Here is a 27103-nt window from a genome sequence, read left to right on the forward strand (position 1 = left end):
AAGAAAGAAAGAAAGAAAGAAAGAAAGAAAGAAAGAAAGAAAGAAAGAAAACATATGGTGAAATGCATTTGTGAGGCACGTCAAATACAAAGGAGCTCAGAAACCAAACAGTTATCAACATGGATGAAAAAGGCAAAGTATAATCCCAAGTATAAAGGATAGAACCCTCATACATAATGGATAGAACTTTCTGTTCCTTTCTATCAAGATACATTTTTACTGACAATATACCACAAACTAGGTAGGAACTTATGCCCATTCTCACTGTTCTGCTAAAATTAAAAATTCTGTCAACTTGTTGAATATATCTTCTCAACGCTGCTGAATTACTTTTATGTAATTTAAATGTACATTACATGAGGGAAATAATGTTTACTTTCTTTTAAAAATCTATAAATGTTGAATGATAAAATCCAATGTAATTTTACCAATAAGAATTTGATCCTAAAGCAGAGTTGGATTTCATTTTTAAAATGTCTATCTTTATAGCCAAATATATAGTTATAACTACCCAAAGAAAAACACAGAATCGGTATTTTTTCCTTAAAGATAGTATAATACCATAGAAAAAAAAGAACGTTGCACTCTACATTTCATGACTTGGACTCTGATCTTCAATGTATCTGATAATTTTGTGATCCTAATCAAATTACTTTTTTCCTGTCAGGCTTTAATTTCATCTTCTATAAAATTAAAGACTGATTTGTTCCTATCTTTTAATTATAAAATGAAATATTCTAAGGATTTTATGTACAGGCATTAATCTATTTTACTGTTTTTTTTTATTTTGACTTTGTGAAACACATCAATGTGTACCACAAAAAAAAAAAAAAATAGTGGCACAACAGTTTGGCTTTATGATCTTAAGGCCAAGTCACTGATGTACAATAGCTTAACGTAAAGTTTAAATTATGATATGTGGACATTTCTTTAAATTTGCATAACCACTTTGGATCAAGTCACTTCATGACCTTTTTCATATTTCATACAGGTCCAGGTAATGTTGCTTTAGTAGATGTCTCTTGACTAAAGATATGACCTAACTTCCTTCAGTTAGGACCTCTTATGAGCTGGAGAATAACTGTAACAGGAATTTAATCATAGGCAGATTCACCGAACCTCTTGAAAGTGACCTTGGTTATAGACAAGAGAACCACATAGTAGCTATGCTTACAGAATGAGAGCTAGAAACTGTGGCTGGCATTACTTAGCAGATGCACTACTATGAAAACATAATGATTTTTTTTTTTTTTTTGATTTTTCTCCGGTACCGCGAACCGAACTCACGACCTTGCGCTTGCCAAGCAGACGCTTTTGCCGCTGAGCTAAATCCCCAGCCCCACATAATGATGTTATATGCATACACAAATAAGTTGATATTTTATCTTAGTGCCTCACAGAATAATGGCAATGGCAAGTCATCCATTTGCTTCCAAAATCATAGCTTATTTTTCTAAAAAGTCTGCTTTATTTTTTTACTAAGTATATAATGAATGTACTGAAAATAATTTGATCAATTAAAGAGAACATTATTCAGACTAATTCAGCAGTTCCTTAGAAAAGCCAAACTGTCACTAGAGTTAATATGAATTTTTTTCTTAAGTATTTCAGGATCAGCTACAAATGCATTTTAAAATGAATGTTTATTCAACCTAAACTCTTGCCAAAAATAAAGTACCTTACTTTCCATTTACTAAATACAATAAAACTTTTACTTGTAAGTGCATTATCTAAATAACAGCATGTCAAAGATAAGCTCAACAGGACTTGAGTATAACAAAGTGGTAATTGTACTTTTATAATGTGTACTAAGTTTTTGATATTATATTACTCTTAAAAAAACTGGAAACATTTAGTAGAGTAAAGCACTGGATATTCAAAAGTATATGGATTGCTTTTTCCTTTAGGTTACAAACCAACAGCACGTTAGTACTTTTAGGTCACAAAACTTTAACAACTACCAACACCAAATGTGCCAAATAAAAAGGATAAAATGGAAAGGGGAACACTTAATCTCAATAATGTTGCAATGATTCATAATTTTCTCAACAGGATATATTAGGTATTGCTAGCAAAGGCTTTTGTTTAAATTGCAAAGGTCTATTCTATCAAAACTTTGTTACAACTTCGGTTTTTATAATGTGTGAATTTCAGAAAAAATCCCATCAACTCTGTAGCACACATGTAGAGTCTGCCAAAAAGCACTACAGAAGCTTGATTTGAATGTCTCTAGAGCCTGTGAAAACAAACCAAAAGAAAGGAGAGCCGGAGAAGAGTGTATCATTTGCAGTTTCATTTCTATAAAGCTGTTTAACTTACTACAATGTGACCATTAGCAGCACTTAAGAGCAACACATCACACTTTCCAATTCTGATGGAAAAAAGAGCACTGTAAGGAACATCACTTCCATTTCATTACAAAGAGTAAAGGTAATTCAGGAAAAGCATAAATAAAATTAAGGCTGGGTATTAAATCTAATCTTATATTTTTAATTACTCCCAGTTGCAAGGAAATGAAAACGATGTAACCTTCGAATTTTTTCCTAGGTAAATTCATTTATTCAAGGAGGAGAACTATAACAAAACCCTATGTTGCTCTTCTGAACAAAACGTTTAATTTAAGAAAACGTATCTTGTCCGCCCTGTGAAAATTGAAGGTAATAATCTCTTTTAAGAAGAAAGTAACAACTCCTCTCCTTATGACACAAACAAAAATCAGAACAAAAAGGGTCTGTTTATGTCAGATGTCTGAATGAAATGCAACTTTGTAAATGGATCCCTTGTCCCCTGACAGCAATATTGAGGAGATGAAGCATATCAATTACTATTACTAATTACATTAAGGGGAATGTGTTTCATCTGCCCTTATTTCACTGTAGGTCAGCGACTTATTTGTGGTTAAAACTATACATCTTTGGAATACCTAATGACATAGAAGTTTTCCAAAGTCACTTATGGCAAACTGTGATTCATTCCAAATGCTTTGTGGGTTTTCTCTTTTGGTATATGGACTTTTCTCAGTTAAGAGACTAATGCCATACATTAGTTTATTTATAAGCCTATCACTTTGCCTCTCAGACAAGATGCCAACAGTCTTGATATTGGCTGTTTTAAAAATTTAAGAACAGAGGTAACCCTATCTAATGAGTCAAAACTTCAGAGACAACACAGAACATATAAGCATTTGCATAAAATGCTGTAAGTCTACCACTTGAGAAGTTCAGTCAAATGCATAAGATTAAGGGTGCAAATGGAATCCAATCACAAAACAAAAGTATCACTATGATGGCAGTGGAGAAGTACAAATTCTGTGGAAAGATCTCTTCATTCTCTTTTGCACTCACTGTGTATTACTGTTTACTAGGGAAAGTTCTAAGACTTCAATTTATAAGTCATCTTATAAAAGTACTATTATTTTAACTAGACGCTTCCTTGTTTACAAAACTGATACCAGCAGCAAAAGCAAAATAAAAATGTGCATCTAAGTACAGGTAAAGCACAGTAAGGCAAATAGATACTCTCCGCAATATGAAATTTTGGTTTAAAACAAACTATTCAACCTTAAATGTCTCAAAACATATTTTGCCTCAAAAACCATTCCATGTAGTGTAGTTTAAATCTGTTTTCTTGGATTGTTTTTGTTACTGGATATAAAAGAACATTAAGTCTGTTTGTCCTTGTCCAAATAACTACAATAAAGTCATATATATAGAAAATGTTGCTTTAGGAAATTAACTTTAACAACTTTGAAAGCAATGAAGAATTAATATCCCTTTTTCTTAAGAGTGTACAAGAAAGTTTTCTTTTTCCTAACTTTTTTCAAGGGTCACATAATTCCACATGCAAAACACATTCAATAGAAAACCCATTATGTGGTATTACTTAACAGTCATAAATGTGTTTCTATAGATGAGTTCTGGCAAAAAAGAATATGTGATATTTTATTAGGAGAGTTTGCTGCAGTACTAGAGCAGTTTCTAAAGGTTCCATTCGTTGTGTTTCAAACTTTGGTGAACATAAAAAGTAAATAGTATTCTATATCACTCCAGTAAACTTTGGAAAAGAAAATATTCATTTTCTGAAGTTTCCCTCAGATTATATGCAAGGAGTTTTTACACTGTTTCTACATTTTATTAAGAAACAACTGTGCTAAATACCCCACACAACCTTTATATTCAAAGTACATCCCAAGGCATATCAGACTAGTCTTTGCACACAAAACATAATTATGATGATTTTTATTTCTTGGCTTAAATAACAAATAGCCTATGCAGTTGACTTTTGGTTATAAACTTTTAATACTGAGGAGAAAGAATGCAACTGCTGACTGCATATCATCAGAGCATAATTTCTATAGATACCTATTGCTATAAAGTATTAAAATGTAGTTTTTCACAACACTTGCATGTCAGTAAATATTTAAAGCCAGTATTTTTGTCAAATTAGTCAGTCTTTTCATAGCCCAGGCTTGGTACTACATTTGCATCAATCAGCATCTGCTTATTTGTAAAATCCTGCATGATGTAAAGCACAGCTTACACTTCTATACTGTCCAATTTGCATAGACACCAGCAGTAACTTCAGAAAATTTCACTCTGGATGCAATTATCCACTTAAAACTATCCAAACAGTATATACATATTTATCCTGTAAACCAAAAATGTAAAATGAATTAGGGCTTCCAAGCACAAAAGCAAGTGCAAAACACTGTCTACTTTAAATATTTCCTTCAGTTCCTTGGGAAACATAGATCTCACCTGCAAAGTACAGTTATACACCTCTCATGGAAAGCCTCTGCTATATTAATTGTGCTGTATTAAATTCCTGCTATTAACATTTTAAATAATAGCCTTTGGAAAGAGAAGACACAACTTTACAGAAGATGATCTGCCTCACAGTTACTAGCCCTCGCTGGGATAATTGAATATATTTGGAATGCATCTTACCTGTTTGCTGTACTTGTTATTGGTCTGACAGCTGTACTCAGAGCAGTGATCTGATCCAATTGAAATGTTGTCTCCTGCTCCCACAAATGTGTTGGCTGGTGGCAGATCTTGTACAGCCTGGTGTTTTTTTCCTGCAGTGGGTGACTGGGGGTGCAGCTGGACAGTAGGCAATGGGGAACTAGACTTGTAATGCCTTGCCAGGTCAGGACTGCCAGGCCCCCCATTCACGGATCGGTACCTGCCCATGCTTGGGCTGTCTGACAACTTCTCATTGACACTGTCATACCTCTGTCCATTTGGCTTAGAAGCTTCTACAGTGACAATGCTGCTATAGAGTGGCTGCTTAGATTTTTTGTTTTTCTTGTCCTTTTTAGGCTTTTTAGATTTGTCATGCGGCTGGGGTGTGAAAAAGTCTTCATGGTCTTTTTTGCCAGCTTCATAGCCATTTTTATTTTTGGACCTGCAGTACCTTGCCATAACAACAATTAAAATGATTAGAATCACTGTCATAATGCCAGCAACCACCCCAATGACAATACTGAGCCTCTGTTTGCTAATTTCATAGCTTGGGTCACCAGCTATATCCTGGGTGAGTGGGGTATGCAAACTTCTGGCTATCTGGGAGTCAATCACAGTTGCATTAGAAACACTTTCATTGACAAACACATGCACCAGGGCCGTGGTGGACTGGGAAGGCTGCCCACTGTCGTTCACTTGTACCACCAACCTGTGCAAGCCATAATGCTTATGGGTAAGTTTTCCCACTAAGGAAACCACACCACTGGTGGGATCAATCTCAAACAGCTTGAAGGGATTCCCTCCCACAATGCTGTAGTTCAGGTCTGCATTGATGCCGTCATCACTGTCTGTTGCCAACACTGTAGCTACCACTGTCCTGACATTACTCGAAGGGGGCAATAAGGTGTAAGACACGTTTTTGGGAAGGGTAACTGTGGGAGCGTTGTCATTTTCATCCATCACAAAGAGAGAGACTGTGGCAGTGGCAGATCTGGGAGGATCTCCACCATCCACAGCTTTGACTCTGAAAGTGTATGTGGTCTGATGCTCCCGGTCAAAAGACATGGTAGAGTAAATGGTCCCTGTATCGTTTTCAATAGAAAAAATGTTACTGTTCTCCTCAATGTACAGGCTCATCTCTGCATTCCGGCCTTTGTCAGCATCCATCACGGTGACCATTCCCACGGGGCTATTGGGTTGCAAATTTTCTTTCACATAAAAGGTAAAGATGTCCTGCATAAACTTAGGGTCATTGTCATTCTTATCAGCCACCTGCACAATTACTGTGGTGCTGCCCTGTAGTACAGGGATGCCTTTGTCTTTGGCATTAACTTTAAACTCATACCTGTCAGTCTGCTCGCGGTCCAGCACCGTATTTACAAGGATGTCCCCAGAATCGGGATCAATAGCAAAGATCCCCATCACCGCAGAGTCCAGTGAGTAAGCGATCTCTGCGTTTTTCCCGCTGTCAGCATCTGTCGCCAGCACCGTAGCGACCCTCTCACCAGGGATGTTGTTCTCAGGGAAGTAAACCTCCACTACAGACTGGCCGAAGACGGGAGGGTTGTCGTTGGTGTCTCCCACTTTGACAACTAAGGAATTGTTGCTGGAAAGGCTGGGGCTGCCTGAGTCCACCGCCACTATGACCACGTTGAACTCCCGGGTGGTCTCATAGTCTAGCGGCGCTGAAGTGTGCAGGAAGTACTTCTTCTTGTTCTGGTCGCCCTCTGTGTCGCTGGCCGGCTTGAGCTGGAAGGGGACATCGCCCACAACAGTGCAGGTGACTACGCCATTCTCCCCTTGGTCTCGGTCGGACACCTGCACCAGGGCGATGGGGGTGTCCACCAGAACGTCCTCGGCCACGTTGGCCACCCCGTCCTTAAGTGGGATGCGCCCAATCTTGCGGATTTCGATGGACGGCACGTTGTCGTTCTCGTCCTTGATGTTGAGGACCACAGTGGCCTTGTCGGTCTTGGGGGGCTGCCCGCGGTCGCGGGCCATGACTGTGAAGCGCAGCTGGTTCACTTCCTCGCGGTCGATGCGGTGCAAGACACTGAGCCAGCCGGACGTCTCGTCCAGGCGCAGGAGCCGCCGCACGGACTCAGTGGCCGCCCCGAACACGTACTCGATCTGCCCGTTGACCCCCACGTCCAAGTCGGCGGCGCGCAGCTGCAGGATGGGGGTCCCCGGGGCGCTGTTCTCAGCCAGGTCGGCCTCGTAGACGCTCTTCTCAAAGCGCGGGCTGTTGTCGTTCACGTCGGTGATGAGCACCCTCAAGATGGCCTGCGAGGATCGCGGGGGGTCGCCGCCGTCGCGAACCCGCAGGGTCAGCTCGTAGGAGTCCCGCTGCTCGCGGTCCAGCGCCCCCTTCACGATCAGCTGCGGCTGCTTCTCGCCGTCCGGGGTGTCCGCCACCTGCAGCTCGAACACGCTGCTGCGCCCGCCGGGCCCGCTGCCGCCGCCGCCCTCCGGCGCGTCCGGCCGCCTCTTGGAGCCTCCGGGGCCGCCGCCGCCCGCGCTGTTCCCGCCGCCCCCGGGGTAGGGGGCGCTGTCGGCCGGCAAGGAGCGCCGGCCTTCGCCGCCGCCGCCCCCGGGTTCCTGCAGCAGCTCGTAGCGCTCGATGCCGTTGCGGCCGAAGTCGCGGTCCGTGGCGGTGGGCAGCAGGTACAGCGTGCCCACAGGCCGGTTCTCCTCCACCGTGAGCGTGAGCACGGGCGACGGGAAGGTGGGCGTGTTGTCGTTGATGTCCAGCACGATGACCCGACCCTCAAACAGGTCCACCCAGCTCTGCGAGGGCCCGATCACCGACACCTCGAAGTCCAGGAAGCACTCGTTCTCGTCGAAGATCATCTGACACTGGGGGAGCTTCTCCCGGTCGATGCGCCGCTCGCTGGTGCTCAGCTCGCCGGTGAGGTTGTCGATCTTCAGGTACTCGGAGCCGGACTCCAGGCTGAAAGTCACCTCCCCGGAGCCGGTCACGATGCCCAGGTCCGAGGCGACGTTGCCGATCCGGACGTCGGCGGGGCCCTCCTCAGCCAGCCGGTACCGGAGGAGCTGCTTGGCAGCCGCCAGGCTAAGGCAGAGCGGCAGCAGAAGGCAGCAGCCCAAGCACCAGCCGCGCGCCCATCCCGCCGTCCGCATCCTCAGCATCTTCTCCTGCTGCTGCTGCTACTGCTCCTTCTGACCACAGCGCCCCGGGCGCCCCCTCCTCCGGGGCTGGCCACCTGCCCTCCCGGTCCTCTCCCCTCCCGGGAACTGAAGAATCAAGAGGAGAGCGGGGAGAGGGGGCCAGAGCGGCGTGTAGAGTCGGCGGGGAGGGGGGGGGTGGCGATAGATCCTTCTTTTTCTTTTTTCCTCCTGCTTCTTCCCAAAGTTATTGTTTCATAATTCATGCAATGGGTGCTAATCGCCCGCTCGCCGGCCGCTGTTCAGGCGCAGTACTCACAGTTCACGGGACACTGCGCGCCGCGGGCTCGGTGCCCCCCGCCCCCCAAAAGTCATCCCCGCAGCGGGAGGAGCAAGCGCTGCTCCTTCCCTTCTCGGTCGGAGCGGGCCAGAGCCGCGTCTGCAGGCGGCCGGAGCAGCCGGGAAGCGGCGCGGAGCGAGCCTGCAGCCTCCCCCGCCTGCCAGCCCCGCCAGTCCTCGCTGCCACTCGAGTTCAGTCCAATTCACGTTCACTCTGAGACCCAGCCTCCGCTCCAGCTACGGATGTCCGAGCAAAACGTGAGCCGCTTCCCGCACGAGGCTCTGGTCAGCAACAAGCCAATCTCAACTCTGACTCCTCTCCAGCGGCGGGGGAGCCAGTCAGCGGAACAAGAATGAAAAACCTCCGGCAGGTCGCTCCGGGCACGGTGCGGGGAAGACTACTCGCGTCACCGCGCGGTCCGCGTCCGGGTCCCCCCGGCGCGCCAAAGAGAAGCCCGAGCCATCCTCAGAGACAGACGCCCGGAGTCAGTCGCTTCTCACCCACTAGAGCTCCTCGGGTTTCTCTTTTTTTCTTAACAACTCTGCGCAAGGTCATTAGTCACGAAGCCTCCGCCTGAAACAGCAGCAGCCTTTCGCCCGCGGGGGCGAGGCTGAACCGTGCGCACCGCGCGGTGCCCAAGTTTGGGTTCGCAGCCGCAGAGTCCGTGCCTTGCCTCACCTGCATTCGGCCCGCGTGTCGGAGCACTGGGATCTGCAGCGCTGTGCGCGATTCAGGGAGGAGACTGCAGCCTCGCTCTCTCCGCTCTCTCGTCCCTCCCCTCCCTCCCCTCCCTCTCTCTCTCCTCCCTCCCCCTCTCGCCTCCCTCCTCTCTTTTCCCCTTTCCCCCTCTCTCACTCGCTCTCCAGCACGGTCTCTCGCCTTCGTCTCGGTCCCTAAGCCGGGAACTCGAGCTGAACTTGATCCCTTTGCAGTTCAAAGGTGAGCAAGCCAGGCTCACCGCAGAGGCCACGTTAGCCCGGCGAAAGCGCACGGCCCGGGGCTCTCCCAATGGCAATTAACAAAGATGCCCAATTCCGTCCGGATTTCCGAAGAAAAGCCAAAGGCATCGGGGCGGGGGTGGAGGAGGAGGAGAAGGAGGTGGAGTCAGAGACAGCTGCCAAGTAGCTTTAAAAAAAAAAATCTAGTTTGCCAAGGCGAGAAAAAGTGCCAGTCGGCTGTTGTCTCGGAAGTGCCCTGGCAGGGCGGGTGAATTCCGCAGTTGTCTCGTCCCCTTTCGCGCCTGGAAGAGTCTGGTGCGGGCGCTCCCGCTGCCTCTTGGGATGCGGCGGCTCCCAGTCAACGGAACCGCAAGTGGGAAGCTCTTGCTCGATACCCGCGAGCCAGAAACCCGCAAGTTTGCCCAAAGTGGTTGTTGCTGCTGGAAGCTCGCTCGCTCCCCACTCAGACTTGTCCCTGGCGCTGCGGCGGCGGCAGCACTAACAGCCTAACCGCTAAAAACTACACATTCGCGCAGAGCGAGGGAGGCGGGCCGGGAGGACGAGGCGGGAGGGCGCACCAGCCAGCCTCTGCGCTCCGAAAGCCCAGCTCCAGCTCCGGGGCCGTTTGCACAGTGCCCAAGATCAGCCCCTTAAAGCCCAGCACAGTCTCCTCCGAGAGTTCAGCGGCCCTTTCTAGGCGAAAAGGGGGCTGGCGTGCTTTCCCTCCCTTGGGCTGGTAAATTTCCTCCTTTCCTCTGACTAAAACGGAGCGCGTGTGTGATCTTTTGAGCGGGCACCAAGATGGGGTTCTCCTCCCTCTCTCCCCGTCCGAAGGTATTTTTCCTCTCTTGAGAGGGTCTCAGGTTTGCAGTTTAGCTTAGGCGCTGAGGCACGGCTATTAGTAGGTTGTGGACCCCGCGTGCGTCCGGAAAGCCACTCTGGTGTTGTTGAAAAAACCATGACGGGCTGCATTAGTGAATGGAGAACAGCAAACTCCAGAGCAAGAAGGAGAGGCATCCTTTTTCGGGAGCGCAGATTTTGCAGTGCTGGGGTGGGGTAAGGAAGATGCCTGCCTTTGTTTAATGCTTGGCATTCCTGTCCTAGTGCTAGCACCGGGGTGGACCGTGTGTGCGCGCGCCTGGGGAATAACACACATGTGGGAAGCCTAGGTATTATTTTCTGAGCAGATACCCGCAGCCCTTAGAAACTGGCAAAGTATAGCGTCACCTATCTGGATATAAGGGAAATAAACTTTAATGGCAACTTTGTGTACCAGGTGTCCCTCGCTTCTCTTCTCTCCTTCTTCTGACTTTGTGCCACTTGCTCATCCCTGCTGTCCCCTTACGCGAGGCTTCCCCAGTTTTCCATCACGACCACCGTATCCCGCCTCCGGATTTCAGGTCTGCTTTGGCTCAATGAGCTGGACGCATCCAGTCATTTATTTCAGCGCCTGTTTATGAGAAGACCCCCCCCCCCGCAAGAGGAAGAGGGTTGAGACGGACAAGAAATATTTGAGGACAATTTTTATAATTTCCAAGGAGAAAGGGGAAATTGCTAGCCTTCAGCAATTTTCTCCAATCTAGAGACGTCCCCTTAAATACATATTTAAAGCGAAAAGAAAAACAAATCCGTGCGGTACCTACACTCTAGGAGATCTAAGTGAGGAAGCAGAATAATTTAAACAAGGCAAATACCAGGGAAGTCTAGGAGCAGATGTAGCGCGCGGTTGTTTGGGCGGGCGCCGCGCGTAGGAATGGGGCGGGGAGAGGGAGGCGGCGGCGACTTCCAAGCTCTCCCTAGTGTGGACTGCAGGAACGCGGAGGGTGGAAGTGTGTGTAGTGTACGGCAGGAAGCTGGCAAGTATTTTCCAGTCTGTTACAGCAGCAGCAGCATTCAGGAGTGGCGGCTCCTCCTCCGAGGACAGGGCCGGGAGCCCGGCCTTCCCCGTAACCTTCCCGCGGCCGCCACCCGAGTCTCTCCGCTCGGTATCTGCAGCATCAGCGAGAACGGCGCGCAGGCTCAGTGCGCACCGCCGCAGTCTCCAGCCGCGGGCGGGGGCGGGCGCCGCAGCGCCTTCGCAGCTGGCTAAGTGGCGGCAACGCCAAATCTCTCTGACATCTGGCAGGAGCACGGGTTTATCCAAGCGCCTGCTTTCCTCCAACCCGGGTCCCGGAGAGAAAGAGGGAAGCCGGCTGAGCGGGGAGGCCCTGCCCTGAGCATTCCGATGCGCGGTAATCTGCTGCAGCGCACGCACTCCCGCCGCCACCTTTGCTAAAATTTTGCAAACTTTAGGTAGCCGCGTGGGCAGAGATGTTGTGCCCTCCCTCTTCCCTCTCCAGAGCGTAAAGTTGAATACACCCCTCCGAGTCGGCCCCGTCCGCCCTCCGCTCCGGCGCGCACTGGCCAGGCGCGCGCTCGCTGGCGGGGCCGAGGGGTGGGCGGCTTCCTCCCTGAGCTGCACCGCGCTGCCAACGACGGGGGAGGGGAGCCGCGTGCCCTTCACAGTGGAGTGGTTTCCCCTGCGAGCGGGAGGTAGGCTCCAGCCCGCCCTCCTCACTCCCAGCCCTCCCAACTCCGCCGCCGAGCCCAGCCAGCGTGGGAAATGGGTCCGACGTGTGCTGCATGGAGAGCAGCGCGGCCAGACTGCCGGGGCCTCGGAGCCTCCCGGCTACGCTCCCTCCCCCGGTTGTCCCGGGCTCCGACCTTTCCGAGGAGCAGCCAGGAAGTGACCGCGGCTTTGCCGGGCGGCAGGTTCCTGGAGAGGCGGAGGGAATGGGCGGGAGAGAGGGCGGGGAGGGAGGTGAGAGGAGCCCTCGGGGCGCCCTCGCGCAGCCCGGACGGGGAGGCCCCTTCCGCCCCCTGTCTCGCCGTTGACCCCCTCACTCCACCCCCTGCCGGCGCGGCGGGGGGCTGGAGGCGAGAACCAGTTTTCCCCACCCCCGCCCCATTTCCGCAGCCCGTGTCACAAGTGCTCAGCAATTTCATTAAATGGAGCTGGGGGATTTAATCCCCCCTCCCCACCTCAGCGAGGGAATATGATATCCGGCTTCGCGCCCACCCACCAGCCCCGCCCGGCTGCTCAGACCCGAAGCTGCATTTATCTTCTGAACCTGAGAGGCAAGGGTTCTGAAGGAAATGGGATCGAAAGTGTAACCGGTTGCAATAAATTAAAGAGCTTACTGCTACCGCTGCTTGCTGCTGCTGCTTTGGTGGCCAGCACTGAAAAGCAAAATGAGCGCAGTGTCCTAAGCCTGCATTGATCAGAGCGTTAGGACGTCACCACGTGCAGGAAGCAAAGTGCTCCAGGGAATGTTGAGATATTTGGCATTTCTGTTTATTCTTTGTTAGCTTTTTACAGGACAGCAAAAGGAAATGTTCCCTTGCAACCAAGATGTAAAAAATGAAATTGATTAGAACACAAATATTCTACTCCAGTGTACGTTTAGTAGAAACCTGACTGAGAATTCCTTTCCTGTGCCAAATGTCCTACCCTAAATTTACAATATCAGGTAGTTGTTTTTTTTTTTCTTTTAAAAAATTTACCTACCAACTCATATTGCTTAGAATTGCTCTGCAGTTAAGAAATTTCAATGACTGAGCTGAAAGATAGCATTCAGGGTTCCTGAGGTAGCTCAAGCCACAAGCATAAAACAGGAATAGAAGTAAGGGCAACAAAAGTTTATGGGTAAGAACACAAAGGAGTAGGTACCAGCGATAGGATCTCAGAGGGGCTTTCATTTAGAATAGACGCTGTATTATTCACAATAATACGAGAAAAAGGTTAAATACAGTAAACATGATAGCCAATTCGGGAAAGAAATATAAAACAGTTTGACGGAAAGGGAGAAAGCGACTCAAGAACTCCACCAAGGGACAAACAGAAGAAATGACACCCGACATCTCCAAATCTATTGACCTTCCATCTGTTTAAAGGGTTCTTACATATCTTTATCTTTGTAGATATGTTTTAGGAGTCTTTATGGTGAACTGCTTCAGGTAAACTCGACACTGCAGTCTTTCTTCCCTAAATTATTAAAATAATATTCACTCCAAAGTTGTTTTAAAAGTAACTATAGCTATGCAAAACTATTGTTTTCTATCCGGTATGATTCTAGTCCTTGGGACTATGAAAGACTTTAGGCTTATTTTGCAGCTTTAAATTCATGCCTGTATTATTAAAATATGTAGTAGACTGAAATGACTAAATAATTCATTGCAGTAACAGCCTTTTTGATGGACATTAAAACTCAGTGACTTAAATAAGGAAACCACAGATTTCCTTTTAAGCAGATAATAACTGCTTGCCTCGCTGGTTATTAAATTGGTTTCTAGCCAACAAATAAAACCACTTGTGCTGTGTAAATCATGAAATAATGTATGGAAAGCTATGTATTACAATATATGGATAAAAGAAAAACAAGTCAACAACCAAAGTCGATTTGTACTGTTTATTGGACAACTGTACAACATTTCTGCAAGATTAGTATGAAAACCCAGTTTGCAAAGGGGAAAAAAAAGCCTTGAAAATAAATTTCCTAAATATTAACTTGTAGATTGTATGTTTCCGAGTTCAGTAGAGTGCTTTCGGCTTCAAAATAACACTTGACGGAAATGATGTTTCCCTTTAAACTTGGCAAAGATTAACATTTGGTTATAGTTTCAAGTGCTGTACCATTTGTAATTTAGCACAGATTTACAATTTATGCCGTGTACTTAAAGATCTAGTCACTTGCTGCAATTAACAAAACAATTTCTTCTGTCAACATTTAATTAATTTGTGGCTTTTTTCCATATTTAAATTAAGTTTAAATTTAAACTAAGAAACATAGATTCTCAGCAATCTATGTTTGGGACAATACAATAATTGAGAAAATCTGTGTGAGGTTTAGGGTGAAGATCTCTGTAGTCCACAAGCCCTGTATTCTACATAGAGCTGTCTGAAGCTATTCCGTTTCACTATCTATGGTAAAACTGGATCTGTCAATGCCCTTTACAGGATGAACTGTAGACATTTGGCATTTCTTCACTGCTGTGGCAAGATGTGTCAAATGCTGCTCTGAATAATGACCTCTGAGCTAGATAATACCTATGTTAAAAGATTTGGGGAAAGAGCTCATTATAATGGCTTTCATGAAGATAATATTCAAATGAATGACCTTGCATCTCCCAGGAATATTTGAAAGTTATGAACTCCCTTTAAAAAATTTTAATCTTTATGTCAACCTGTGCTATGTAAATCATTTCTTATGTCAATTATTAATACCTGGAACTGCAAAATTTTATTCAAGCAAATTTGAATAACAGCATTTAGAAAATACATCCTGTGGATTGTTTCTAGGCTGGGCAAGGAAATAAATTTGACTGCTTCAGTTGCAATGTATTTTTCAATGGTTAGTCCTAGTACAGTTAAAAGGTCTTTCTCCTAGTATTTCTGAGCTGGGATCTCGACCTTGGGTAGAATTGCTAGTCTTGGCCCCCTGGTGGCTAGATGAGACCATTCACTAGTTCCTGGCAGCTTTGAGCGGAAGGAGAATTTTACTTTGTGAGGCAACCTGCAGGATGAAATGAAATCATTGTTGAAATCTCTATAAGTACAACTGGCTATTAGTCTGACCTAGAACCAATAACCAGAAACAGACGCTAACTTTCGAGCTGACATTGACTTCAAAGATTAGTGGTACATTTAAAATGCTTGCATCAGCATTTACTTAATGAATTATTCAAGTAAAGCAGAATTAAAACTTTGTCAAAGCAGAAAATATGGGTTATTCTCTTTAATGGTCTGAACAAACTTCTATTCTTACGTCTGGTAATCTCAGAAACCTAGCTGAAGTTAGCAATATGTAATATAATAACCACTGTTAATTCCTATCACTTTGTTTTGAAACCCTGTATCACTTTTAATGTTCGTGCTTTGTTTTGTTTTGTGATGTTGGTAAGCTGCTATTGTTCTTTTTTAATCTTTCTTTCTTTACTACTCTCTGTAAAATAAAAAAAAAAATAGCCTTACATCCTTATGAATATGCAAGTGTTCCATACGGTAACAAATGGAAACACAGTTCTTTTGATATGGCAGCTTCTCCATAAAACTACACACATTTGTACTAGGTAAATTTTGTCATTTTGTTGTTTGTTTGTTTTGCAAAACTGGGTGTTATGGTTTGGGGGTTATTGTGCAAGGTGAAACACAAGATAATACAAGACACATATTTTATATGATTATTTATAATAGTCACTCAAAGAACCATATACAAAAGAGTGCAGGAAATCTGTCCACACACTAAGACCAAGGAGTCCAGCTGAAGGCCTGGACCCCATGGTAATGTCCTGCATGAGTCCAGCTGAATACCTAGAGCTCGTAATAACGCCTCCCAGGAATCCAACTGGAAGCCCAGAGCCCACGACAACGTCTCATGCAGGCCTGTTTCACAGATGTGCACTGGGAAGGCACAAAGGTCAATGGTGGAATCTAGGAAGTCTGTGCCAGAAGGATGAAGGGTCTGTGCTGTCAGCCTAAGGGATCTGCACTGGAGCCAGGAAGCGATGCTCAGAAGAACCAAAGGTCCCCTGAAAGGTACCACAGCCATCCTCAGCAACAGAGAGGTCTCGAGCTCCTCCAGTGATCAAAATGACCAAGTTCCCATCAGTGAAGCCAATGCAGCAACCTTCTCCAGGAGACTGGCAGTGCACCATTTTCCCCTCCAGAGCCAAGAAGTGATGCTCAAAGTGAGGACCAGAGCTTCCCTAAAGTGAACCAAAGCCGTTCGCAGTGCCAACAAGGTTCCGAGCTCCTCGGAGGATGAAAACAGCCAAGTTCATCAGGAAATCCAGCATGACAGTCTCCTCCAAAAAAACCCTACAGATCCTTACGGCTTCTACCAGATCCCAACAGCCTTTCTCATCTCCCAGCAGCCTCTCTCAGATCCCAGCAGCCTCCTTCTCTTCTCCAGTTCTGCCTTTTATGCTGCTGGCAACCGTCCTCAAGTGGGTTGCCACACCCAGCACCACTCTTACTCAGTTCACCTGGGGGCTATAAGTTGACCACCAGTTGTCAGTCCACTACACTGGAGATGGAATGAGCCCATAGCCTCGTTCCCTGGGCATGCTAGACAGGTGCTGTGCCACTGTGTTACACCTCCAAACTTCCTTAGCTGTTTTTAACATTAGCGAACAGTTTAGTTATTATTTTTTCTTAGTAACTGATGTAGGCTTTTAACATTTGAAGCAGAAATTTTTGATAAAGTCTTGTTGAATCATGGTGGGATGGAAAGATAAAGAAATACTATGTATTTACACTCTTGTGCTTACGTCTTGTTTTGGCTGTGTAACTGAATCTCAATATTGTGTCCAAATGACCGAATTTTAAAAAATACAATAAAGACGTAAATATAGGCTCTTAGTTTGACTCCTTATAAAGAAAACCTTACTGTTATCTTCCTAATAGTAATCACTAGGAATAATATATGTAGATCCACAAGAATATACATGGACATTCAGCACTACAGTTAAGTTTTGCCTTTCTGTGTCTCCCTGCCTTTCATTCCAGATGGGAGCCATAGATTGCTCAGGTCTGTTTACAGCAACACAGCAAAGGCAGTACTGTCTGTCCCCCTGCCTTTTAAATGATACCTGATACAGCATTTTCTTTCATGTAGGAAGTAACATTACTCCTATCATTTTTATAAAACATACTTATTTAAAATATGGGAGAAAATGAGAGTAAAATGTGTGAATTTAAAAAGATATTGAAACTAACGTTGAGACCCTGTTTCTGTTTTATTTTCTCTATTACATAGTCTTTTCCAAAGGTCTGTAAACAACATTGCCTTTAACCAACAGCAGCCATTTTCTCTAAACATCCAGTTGTTTCCCCATTTATTAATGATTCTCAAGGGAAGGCTTACTGCAATACAAATTCAACTTATAAGATCTCTCATTGGCCACGCCTTCTTCCCCGATTTTGAGGTATAGGGAGGGATGTGTTTGCACGGTCATATGTTTTTGATATTTGCGAGATTAGGAATTTAAACTTGAAATAGGTTAACAACACAGCTTCCTTTATCTCTAGTTTCCTCAGTCACACTTCTTTTTTAATGGTATTAGAGACACCACAGGCATTTTGAGGTTCCAGCCAAGGAAAAGTTAAAGTGAGGCTACATTTAATTTGAATGTGTTAAGGAGTGCTTTTATGAATTCACAATTGCTTTCATTGATAATTACATTATAACTAATGATGATAGTGCAGAATGGCTTTCAGGAATTCCACCAGGATTCACTTTACCACCTTGGCCAGTGTGGTGTCACAAATGTGAAGTGCCACAAGTTGTGTTATACAGGACTCTTAGACTTGTACTATGGCAAAGTATACTTGGGTTTAAATGTGCAGAGCTAGAAACTAGTCTATAGAAGTGTTTCCAGTTATTAGATATGTAAAATTCCAACTGGAGAATGTATCACTTTTTCATTGATGTTGAAAGCTCCAGGATGCTAAGATGGCATGAAGGACTATTTTCAGCTGATAATATCTGGGAATCAACAGCTACAGCAAGAGGATTATTATGGTTTGTGTGTAGATGTCCCCCTAGCACCTCATGCAGTCATGGGCCACGCCCTAGAGTTTTGATTGCCTCATGGTCCAGTGGGATTATGGGTGTGAGTACTGGGATTGTGGGTATGAGTGCTGGGATGTGCTACACTCATGGTCCAAAGGGATCATGGTCACACATGGATGTGAGTGCTACACTCATGGTCCAAAGGGATTATGTGTGTGAATGCTGAGATTATGAGTGTAAGCACTACACCCACCCTGCATTGTATATAGCAGGGTGGGTAACCTGCACACATTATAAGGGAAGGACAGAGGCTTGATTGCTGCTGCTCCTCATTTCTGCTCTTGCTGCCTTTTCTGTTTGCTGCTGCCATAAACTGTTGCCCTCTGCCATGTGTCAGCTGAGTATGAACTGAAGCCTCCACAAACTGTGAACATAATAAACCTTCCCTTCCTTAATTTTGGGCATCAGGTATTTTGTCTCAACAACAAGAAAAAGTAACCAAGACAAGTATTTTTCCTGAATACCTTGTGTTCAAGGCAAAACCTCCCCGAATTATTCAATTGTCATCAATCCCTTCCCCAGGAGTTTGAGAATCAGAAAAGAGCAATTCTTACCATGGAACTCCAGGTGCGGGTAAGATAAAAGACACTATGATGAAGCTATGGTCTCTCCCAGTTATTCTTCTATGGGTCCACTGATTTTTCCTAAATGTCACTTGCTCTCCTCTCCCCCAGTATCTTACACTAAAGGGTATTTATCTTCATATTTAAATCCTAAATTCTAACAGCCTCTTTGAGCCATGTTTCTTTAACTCTCATGCTCACATTCATACATAATTAGATTTTATTGGTCATTCTTGCTAATCTATTTTGTTGTTGTAATTTTAGTTTGCACACTCTCAGGAACTGAATCTGTGAGGATAAAAAGGAAGCATTTCCTTCATGATAATGTTTGTTCAAAACAGAAATTCCCTCTTGTCAGGAGTTATCAAGGCAGCAGATACACTGGAAACATACTGTTCTACTGAGTGTATGTGAAGGCTTTAAATAGAAATCATAAAAATAAAACATCTATCTGAGTCTCTGCGTTTGAAAGCATTTACAGTACTGCAAACAGTTCTCTTCCTCTGTCTCTGTGAGTTTATGTGTGTGTATATAGTTACATGACTTTTGCATTGAACATATCACAGCTCACACCTCTTTTGCTGATAAAGTCTAAAATTTTGAGATGAAATGGCACACCCAACACAGCAAAAATGCCTGAAGAAAGTCAGTGGTGAAACTCTTATGACTGTTCATCAGCCCATTTATTAATTCTACATACCTTTCTTCAGAAGTATCAGTCATGGCCAGATGTAAGGGTGTTATAGATGTGAGTGAGTGATGTGAGTCAGTCTTTTAATTAGTTAATCAATTGTATCTATGGGGGAGACTTTGTAGAACCCATTTTATTTGATATATTTTTACATTTTATTTTATATTTTAAATGGGGAATTTTATTTGATTTTAATAGGTATTTATTTTATAATCTCTCTGTCTCTGTCTCTGTCTCTGTTTCTCTGTCTCTCTCTCTCTCTCTCTCTCTCTCTCGCTTTTTGATGCTGAAGATTGACCAGGACCTTGAGTATGCTAAGCATGTGCTCTACTCTGCACACCTCCAGCCTGAGCAACTAATTTTATATTGTATTTTGTATTCATTGACTTAGAAAACCACCCAAACTTCAGGCCTTACCACAACTGACTCTGTCCTCACTTGTAATAATTAAAAGCACATTTTGTACAAAGAATGGTTATAATGAGTAAAATATGACCATAAGTGATTTCTCAAAATCACAAATTAAAGCTTTCAAACTATATGTGAAAGCTCTACATAGTCTAATTTATTGGTAAATACTGCCTAATGATATTTTCCTAAGGATAACGATCAGACTGATATAGCAAATAGTTATTGGACCAGATGGTTGGTGTTAGAATTTGCTATACTGGCAGTATGGCGAGAAAGATCTGGGCAAAGTATTTGAAATCAAAGAAACTGGCTTTCCATAGCAGCAGTTCCACTTTGTCCCTCTGTGTTGATTCACCTCTCTGGGCCCTAGGTTTTATTATATATTTCCATTTGTCAAGCCTGTGTTAGATTTTGGGTAGGAGCATAACCCACATCTTGTCTTTAAAATGCCAAAATCTTATTTCTGTCTATCATTTGGGCATAGCAAGCCAGCTTATAGGTTGTTGCAAGTAGTAAATAAGTTAATTTTATGAGTGTCTACCACTGCCTTGAACAAGGTGAGTTCTTAGTAAAATTTATTTTGTCTCCATTCCTAACGCTCTTCTTAAGCTTTGGGGCTGAATCCTTGATTTTGAAGAGTCTTCGTTTGTTTTTATTTTTATAGTTTAGACTTGTAGTAATGTGCGCTTTTATTGCTCTTCATTTCTTCAGGGGTCAAGAGATTACAGCCTTCAGGCTAAGTCCGGCCCTTGGTTTGTTTTTCTCTGGTGCTTGAGCCATGACTTGTTTTTTTTATGCTTTGAAAGAGTTGTTAAAAACAAGAAATAAAGAACAGGAGACAGAGATGCTGTGTGGCCTGCAAAGTCTGTAATAGTTTCTGGTCCTTAATGGAAAAAGTGTTCTGAAGTCTTTTTAAAATGTTAATGTCAAGAGTATTGTGGTAGCACTGGACAATGCAATATTTAGAGCAAGAGAAGGACACTGATGCAATGTACAAGAGTGTGGATGGGACATGCTTCAAAGCTCCAGGGATGCAGCTTGATGTGTACAAAGTTCCAATGCAAGTGGAGCCTATTCAGTTTAGATAATCCCATTATACATACTAGTATACCGCTGTCACAATAACAAAAAGACCCTATAGTACACATGCCTGTTTTGTATAAAAGAGATAATCCCTCCCACCAAGAGTCTGCTTCGCTTGAAGCAGGGCAGATGCTGATTTGCCTTACCAGTAGAATACAGTGGAAGCAACAGAACACCCTGTCTGGAAGTCCTGAGGTGCCACGTAAGAAGTCTAATTATCTGTAATCCCTGTGCTGGACAGGCTTCAGGCCATGGGAACCAGTGCTGGTGGTGACGTCAGCTGAGCCCTGCCTCCCACGCACCTCCTAAAAGCACCCGACACAGGACTCAAGCTACTGTATTCATCTAGATCATTTCAATTGTTACTTGCATACCACTGAGTGATCCTGTTTGACAGCATATGGAGCTGATAGATAACCTACTGGATTCCAAATTATTGACCCTCAGAATGCAGTAAGATATATGGTATTTACTATAGGCACTATGTTTCAGAGCGGTTTGCTGCTCAGCAAGAGATAGCTGAAATGAGTATTCTGTTCGTTCATTTAATGGATGGTGAATGTCAGCACTAGATTTAATAACAATAATTGTTACCATATTGTGGCTCATTTATGCACCAGACACTATCTCAACACATTTCATAAGGCTATCATTTAGTCTTTGAAGATTATCATTTAATACAATAACCTATAAAGTTATTAGATTATGGAGATTATTTCTACATAATATAGTTGAAGACACTGAAATTTAAGGGTTTAATTAATAAAGCTACTAAGTTACTAAGATTGAGGGAATCCAAGTCAGTTTTTTCCAATTTCAAGGCCTTGCTCTGATCTATTATAAATACCACCTCATATTATGATAAGAAATAGATCTGATTAGCATATGAAGCTGTACCCAAAAGGAGACACATTGAACATCATTATTGTTTATATTACTTCATTTAATTAATCTTATGAGTTATTTCTTTTAAAAATCTGTCTTCAGTGAAGCTCGTTTTAAATGACTGTGCTCAGAGTTCTCTGGCCTAAAATATTGACTAGGGCTGTAATTTTAATGCACTTGTTTCCTTTATGTCAGATAAAAGCAAATGTGTTATTTGTTCTTAACTTTTAAGTAAAAAATATTTACTTCAAAATGTTTTGAAGGAAATGTTCAATTTGAGAAGCTTTACTTTCAAAGGTTACATGTGCTCAATATTTATGGAAAAATCCCACTCTGATATTTTACTTCTCCTTTACTACAGTGTGTTATATCTTTGTGATCCATACCATAGCAATAGTGTTATAATGAATTTCCTTGCAGTATTTAAGAGACTCTACTTAAGGATTTTTATTCTAATTTCCATCTGTAGAGTGTCATATTATGATATGTTAATAGCAATTATAAATCAAACAATGGTTACAATAATTATTTCAAATAGTAATTGCAATAAGAAGTATTTCACTGGGCACTTATGATATACCATGACAGTTTAATGTTCTTTATATGTATCAAATCATTTAATAGAGTGAAATGGATTAATATTCGTAAGATCTTAGATTTGTAAATTCTTCAAGTCAGCTTTTGGTCACTTAACTGGAACAAAAATCCCATTACCCATAACTTTCAATAGCAGAGTTTTATTTGAATCACAGTTTCAGTGGGTTCAGTCTATGGTTGGTCAGCTTCAATGCAGAAACAGCATGGTGGCAGGGCCTGTCTGACCAAACCTGTTCACCACACAGTAGTCAAGAAGCGGAAAGAGAAGGGAAGAGCTGTGGATGAAAATATACTCTTCCAAGTCACACCCCAGTGACTCACCCCTTTGATTAGATCCTATCTTTGAAAGAGACACTATTAGAGGACATTTTAGATCTACACCTTAACAATACCTTTGTGCTTTTTGGCCCTTTTTTTAACCTACATAAGCTATTATGGTTTTGACCATCATTATACCCCTGAGGGATACCAAGCAACATGGCCAAAATCGCACTCTACTAGTAGCTAGGAGTTTCTTATTCATGAGGGCCCTAAATTTCCTGCTTGTCATTATTTATTATTCATCCAAGTGCAGTTTTGGCTACATGCAAGTGTAGGAAAGAATTTACTTCCATGAATGTAGAAGTCACAGTGACCGTGTAACTTAACCAAACCAAAGACATATCAGCAGACATAATGTGAGCCTGTTCTTTGTGGAAACACTTAAGAATCAGCACATAATTTCCTATGTTTTTTCCTTAAGGAGTATATTGGTAGGGATTCTCGCAAAAAGCTGAACCTATCTCTCTCCTCCTCTCTCTCCTTCCCTCCATTTGATGTCACTGTCTCTGTCAGAGAGAGAGAGACAGAGAGAGAGAGATGGAGAGACAGAGAGAGGGAAAGAGGGAGAAAGACAGAGACAGAGAGAGGGATAGAGGGAGAAAGACAGAGACAGAGACAGAGACAGATTAGAAGTAAATAGCTCATACATTTAAAGATAATGAGAAATCCAAGATCTGCATTTGCAAGTGGGAGACCTAGGAGAACAAGACTGAAGCCTTGAGCATTAGGGCAGTTGATGATCTAGTTTGAAAACTGGCTGTGTCAAGCCCAAGAAGAGCTGATATTTCAATGCTCATTCAAAGGCCAGAATAAGAGGCAATATTCTCGCTCACACAGTCAGACAGGAGGAATGTACTTTTACAAAAAGTACCTTTTCTGTTCTATTCAAGAATTTAACTGATGGGATGAAGGCTATCCACTTTAGGGAGGATCATACGCTTTACTTGGTCTACTAACTCAAATATTTCTCAAACTCCAATATGTCCTCATGCACACACTCAGAGCGATATTTGACCAAATATCTTGGGACCTTGTGGCCAGCTGATTTGAAACATGAAATTCCCTACACAGCATATTAGTATAAATGCATTGTAAGACTGAAGCTGCTTGAAGGGTTTAACCAATTGGACACATCAGGAAATTCACAGATGGTCTTTTGTGAGGTCCACTTTACGCCACGCTGCAGCGTTTACATTATTTATCCTTTAAGCATGTAGTAAATGTTCAATTCAATAAATGATCATGAGAAAATGGGCCTCTACCTCTACAGATATGAGGTTTTATTAAACAGTACCTAATTGTTTGGAGCCTTTTTGAATCATTTAATGCATGATGCAGGTAGTCACCCAAAACTGCATCAAACTTTGTGGGAGTGAGAAATAAACCCTCACCATTTTATATTCCCAGGATTTAAAGACTATTTCTTTCAGTGGTGTAATTTAGTCCATGTGAGGGATGCAGTCTCTTGGTAGGCAAAACATTGGTTTTAAAGTAGATGTCTCCAGGGGCTGGGGATTTAGCTCAGCGGCAAAAGCGCCTGCCTGGCAAGTGCAAGGTCGTGAGTTCAGTTCCCGGTACCGGAGAAAAACCAAAAAAAAAAAAAACAAAAAAAACAAACAAAAAAATAAAGTAGATGTCTCCGGGGTCCTTTAGAGCACTCCCATTCCATGATTTTAGGTTTTCCAGTGTCAAATAAGGAAATTAAATTACATGAAGGGAAAGAAGCTGCACCAAAACTATTCAGGCCATTAGATGAAATTCTGGGATTAGAATTGTGCTTTTCTAATTACCTACCCAGTAATCTGTTTCCATTATACTAATTTGTGTTCTTCTAAACTCAGAAATTGTACTAGAGAAGCATGAAAGTATATAATGAATTTGGGAGTGATTCTTTATCTTTGTATCCATTTATTGTTATGGCAACATATAGGATATTTCCCTTGAAAATACCAGAGTAACCCATCATTAATAAGTTGCATGCATAAAATTCTATTTAAACTCATGTTATTTACCTTCTTTGCATCTAGGAATTAACAAGGAACCATGGGAAATGCAGAAACTTATAATGTGACTGGAGTAATTCCATTAATTTTGTCTTAACCAGCATGGACATAATCACACATAAATCACACATTTAATTTGTTTAATATAAAAGTATTCATGCATTATCTTCTCCAGGAGAACCACACTCCTCTAGAGTAGGTCTATCTATAGGGTAAAATTATTAAAGGCATTTTTGAAAGTTAGCAAATTAGAGTCTACCAGCTAATGAGTATAACTGCCTTCCAATTTTTCATCTTAAGAGGCTGTGCAATTATTCCTATGCTACTGCAATTGCTCTGAACATTTTTAGATTTTTCTTTTTGGAATATGTCAGGCATTTTTCACTACTATTTCTTTCATCTGTTCAAAGTGTTATTGGTTTTTAGAAGTGGCCAGTTGACATTCAGAACATCTTTATGTGAACTAAATATCTGATAGATCTAAACAATACTAAATTTATCCAAATGATAAGTTGAAATATCTTCTTTTGAGACTCTTATAGTTAAGTGTGACTTTAAAGGCAATGGTTAAAAACAGTGGCCCACAGAAATTTCTGAATACATCAAAATTATTAGAATGAGTGAGTAAAAGACAGACTAATTTGAAATCAATCATCCAGTGATGGATTAAATTATGTGTATGCATAAATAGTGCACATGTTGAGTGAATTCATGTGTGTGTGCAACAGAGGAAGAGGAAAAATACAAAGGGAAGGGAAGAAGGAGAAGAAGGGAGAGAAGAGAAGGAGAGATCTGTTGTTTTATATTTTATGAAAGGTAACACCTCTATTTCGAAGACATTTTTATATACCTTGAGCTTCCAAAACATGAGTAAACACAAAGCAATTTCTAAGGAAACCTGAGCTACTGTACTGCACCCATGGAACCAATGCCTTGTGACACATTAGACATAGAGGATTTTTCCTGGAGACTTAAAGACTGATAGAAGGTTGGATGCTTATGGGATTTTTTGACTACAGTAATGTTTTGGGGTAAAGATATGGATGAGATTAATATGAGATCATTTTTATATCTCTAAGACTCTCTGAATGGAGCAAAAATAAAGACATTATTATAGACTTGCCTTGGAGCAAAAATTGAAGGGATAAATAGAACTGTTGTCTGATTATTAGCTATACATTTTTCTTGAGTCAGTATGGTACAGAAGGAATAGAGGGGCTATGCCCCAAGAGATTGATTGGGATAATTTAATAAGAACATGAGTATAAATTGCCTAACACAGAGATCAACATATGACTTATGCTTATAAATATTAGCTCTTTTTTTCCTGTGACCATTTCATAATTTTGGTGATTATTTGCATATCTATGGATATAGAACACACATGAATAATTTAGGATTGATGTGCAGTACAATGAAGGAGGAGAGAGAGAAGAAATATGATCTAATAAAAATGGGTTAGTCATAATCCTTTGTCTTTGAAAAATGATGACATACTTAAGTCATATTTATATCAAGCTCTTAACTTTTAATATCTATGGTTTTCCTTTTATTCCTTGAGTAGTCCCAAGATTTTGGTCAAGCAGGTTATTATCCTCATCTACTTAACATGAAAGTTAGTGGCTATGTCTTGTTCAAGTCATATAACTATTTTATATTAGAATTTATATCAAAATAGAGGTCTCTTGATTAGTCTCTAACTTCTGTGATGGCCCACAATGATTCTAGTCCCTTGTATTTATGTTTTTATACACTCAATCATTGCCTTTTGTGGGCTGATCCTGGTAACTTACTTCAACTAAACGGGTAACAGTGAAAGAGATAGACAATAAGTTAAAAATATACTCTGGTTTTCTTCTTGAATTATTTTGCTTTCTCCTATTTAAAGAAGCTAGCTACTGTGTTTTTGAATAGCCTTGGAGAGAAAACTGAGAGGTAAGGAAAGATTATTTCTGACTAAAATCCAGGAAGGACCTCAAGTCTGCCAATAGCCCAATGATCTCGAGTCATCTTAGGTCTGTCAACAGCCATATGAGTGAGCTTAGAAGATGATTCCCTCTTGGCTGAACCCTCAGTAGCATTCAGAGGCCAACGAGACCCCTTGTTTGTATGCTGTGGTAGATTTTGAGCCAGAGGCACTAGCTAAGTGTGCTCAACATTTCTGATTCAATTTTTTCTTTTAAGCCACTAGGTGTTAAAGTGTCAGAAATAAGGATTTAATCCACATTATTTCTACCCTTATGGTTCAAGCATCTAACTGTTTGTAGTAGAGCTTAGTTACTAACTGAGAAGGCTTGAGTTTGAGTTTTTGATACTTTGTAACTGTGATTTTGGGCAAATTGCTCAACCTCTTGGTTACATTTCTTTTACGTGGCATAGAGTAATACAAATAGAACTTGTTGATAGGAAAAATAAAAGAGAAAATCTATAAAACATACTTAAAATTGTACTAGCACATATATAGCAATCAAAACATTTCTATTTCTTTATTAGGCTAGGAAGCACAATTAATATCTAAAAATGGAGATAGTTAGGCAGGAGGATAGCTGTAAGTTTGAGGCCAGCCTGA

At 42.5% G+C, this 27103-nt stretch overlaps 1 protein-coding gene across 11 annotated transcripts in view; it reads right to left on the bottom strand.

The window, feature by feature from the left end:
* Pcdh7 (protocadherin 7) overlaps positions 1–8204 on the bottom strand; it is a 394384-nt gene extending 386180 nt beyond the window's left edge. For all 11 annotated transcript variants that reach the window (XM_005392021.2, XM_005392020.2, XM_005392025.2 and 8 more), the window contains exon 1: positions 4947–8204. In XM_005392021.2, coding sequence (XP_005392078.1) covers positions 4947–8114 — 3168 coding nt within the window. In that variant the 5' untranslated portion in view covers positions 8115–8204. The remainder of the gene's footprint in view (positions 1–4946) is intronic.
* Between the last annotated feature and the right edge of the window lie 18899 nt (positions 8205–27103).

This window comes from Chinchilla lanigera, unplaced genomic scaffold (genome assembly GCF_000276665.1).
Source record: "Chinchilla lanigera isolate Chin_1 unplaced genomic scaffold, ChiLan1.0 scaffold00042, whole genome shotgun sequence".
Taxonomy (NCBI): Eukaryota; Metazoa; Chordata; class Mammalia; order Rodentia; family Chinchillidae; genus Chinchilla; species Chinchilla lanigera.